The sequence below is a fragment of the Sinocyclocheilus grahami genome, unplaced genomic scaffold (assembly GCF_001515645.1).
Source record: "Sinocyclocheilus grahami isolate Dianchi unplaced genomic scaffold, SAMN03320097.WGS_v1.1 scaffold5476.1, whole genome shotgun sequence".
NCBI lineage: Eukaryota > Metazoa > Chordata > Actinopteri > Cypriniformes > Cyprinidae > Sinocyclocheilus > Sinocyclocheilus grahami.
This window is the reverse complement of record NW_015510156.1, coordinates 114-788: the sequence shown is the minus strand read 5'-3', so window position 1 is coordinate 788 and position 675 is coordinate 114. Positions and strand designations below refer to the sequence as shown.

The following is a 675-nucleotide window of genomic DNA, read 5'->3' as shown; positions in this document are numbered from 1 at the left end:
AGCCAATCCACAACAAAGCCTAAAAACACCACCCTCGCTTTTCTAAAGTATGCACATTCGATCTTCATCGCGAAGTACATTGATCTCACAGTTACCTGAATCTGTCCTCGTGTCTTCCGTGGGGAATTTGGTAAAAACTTCGCTATATTCAAGCAATCCATGTCTATTGTTTATGATGTATTTGTTGGACTTACAGTTAGATTTGAACGTCGCGCCAGCGCTGTGTGTCCTTTTATAGCAGCGGTGTCGTCACGTTCCTCTGGACCAATCAGAATCGAGGCCGCGCGCAGCCGCGTTGATCTTTAAAATAACCTGTTTTTTGTGTATTAATGCCAAGGTACCAAAGATAAAAGTACATAACATATCAATATTAATATATATTTAGTAAATTCACTCGTCAAAATCCTTTATTTATTGTTATGTGTATCCAAACTATTTCACTTTCCAGGAATCTTAAAGCTGTTGAATTTATTATTTTTATTTAATTTGTTAAAATTTTCGTTTCGGGTGTTATTTATTTATTGTGATATGCATGTATAAATGGTGCTTTGCGTGTAACAGCAGTGCGTTTAGTTCGAAGGGAATAAACAAAAATGCTTAAATTCATCCCCAATATTTAAGGTATTTTTAGTGGAATTTGATTGTTTTATATCGTCTCTGAAATTGTTAAAAAAA

The 675-nt window shown here is 35.0% G+C and overlaps 1 protein-coding gene across 2 annotated transcripts in view; it reads right to left on the bottom strand.

Moving 5' to 3' along the window:
* LOC107577227 (thymidine kinase, cytosolic-like) overlaps nucleotides 1–219 on the bottom strand; it is a 9,463-nt gene extending 9,244 nt beyond the window's left edge. Inside the window, exon 1 of one of the 2 annotated variants that reach the window (XM_016263330.1) lies at nucleotides 66–219. In XM_016263330.1, coding sequence (XP_016118816.1) covers nucleotides 66–161 — 96 coding nt within the window. In that variant the 5' untranslated portion in view covers nucleotides 162–219. The remainder of the gene's footprint in view (nucleotides 1–65) is intronic. The other variant, XM_016263329.1, reaches the window with a different exon arrangement.
* Between the last annotated feature and the right edge of the window lie 456 nt (nucleotides 220–675).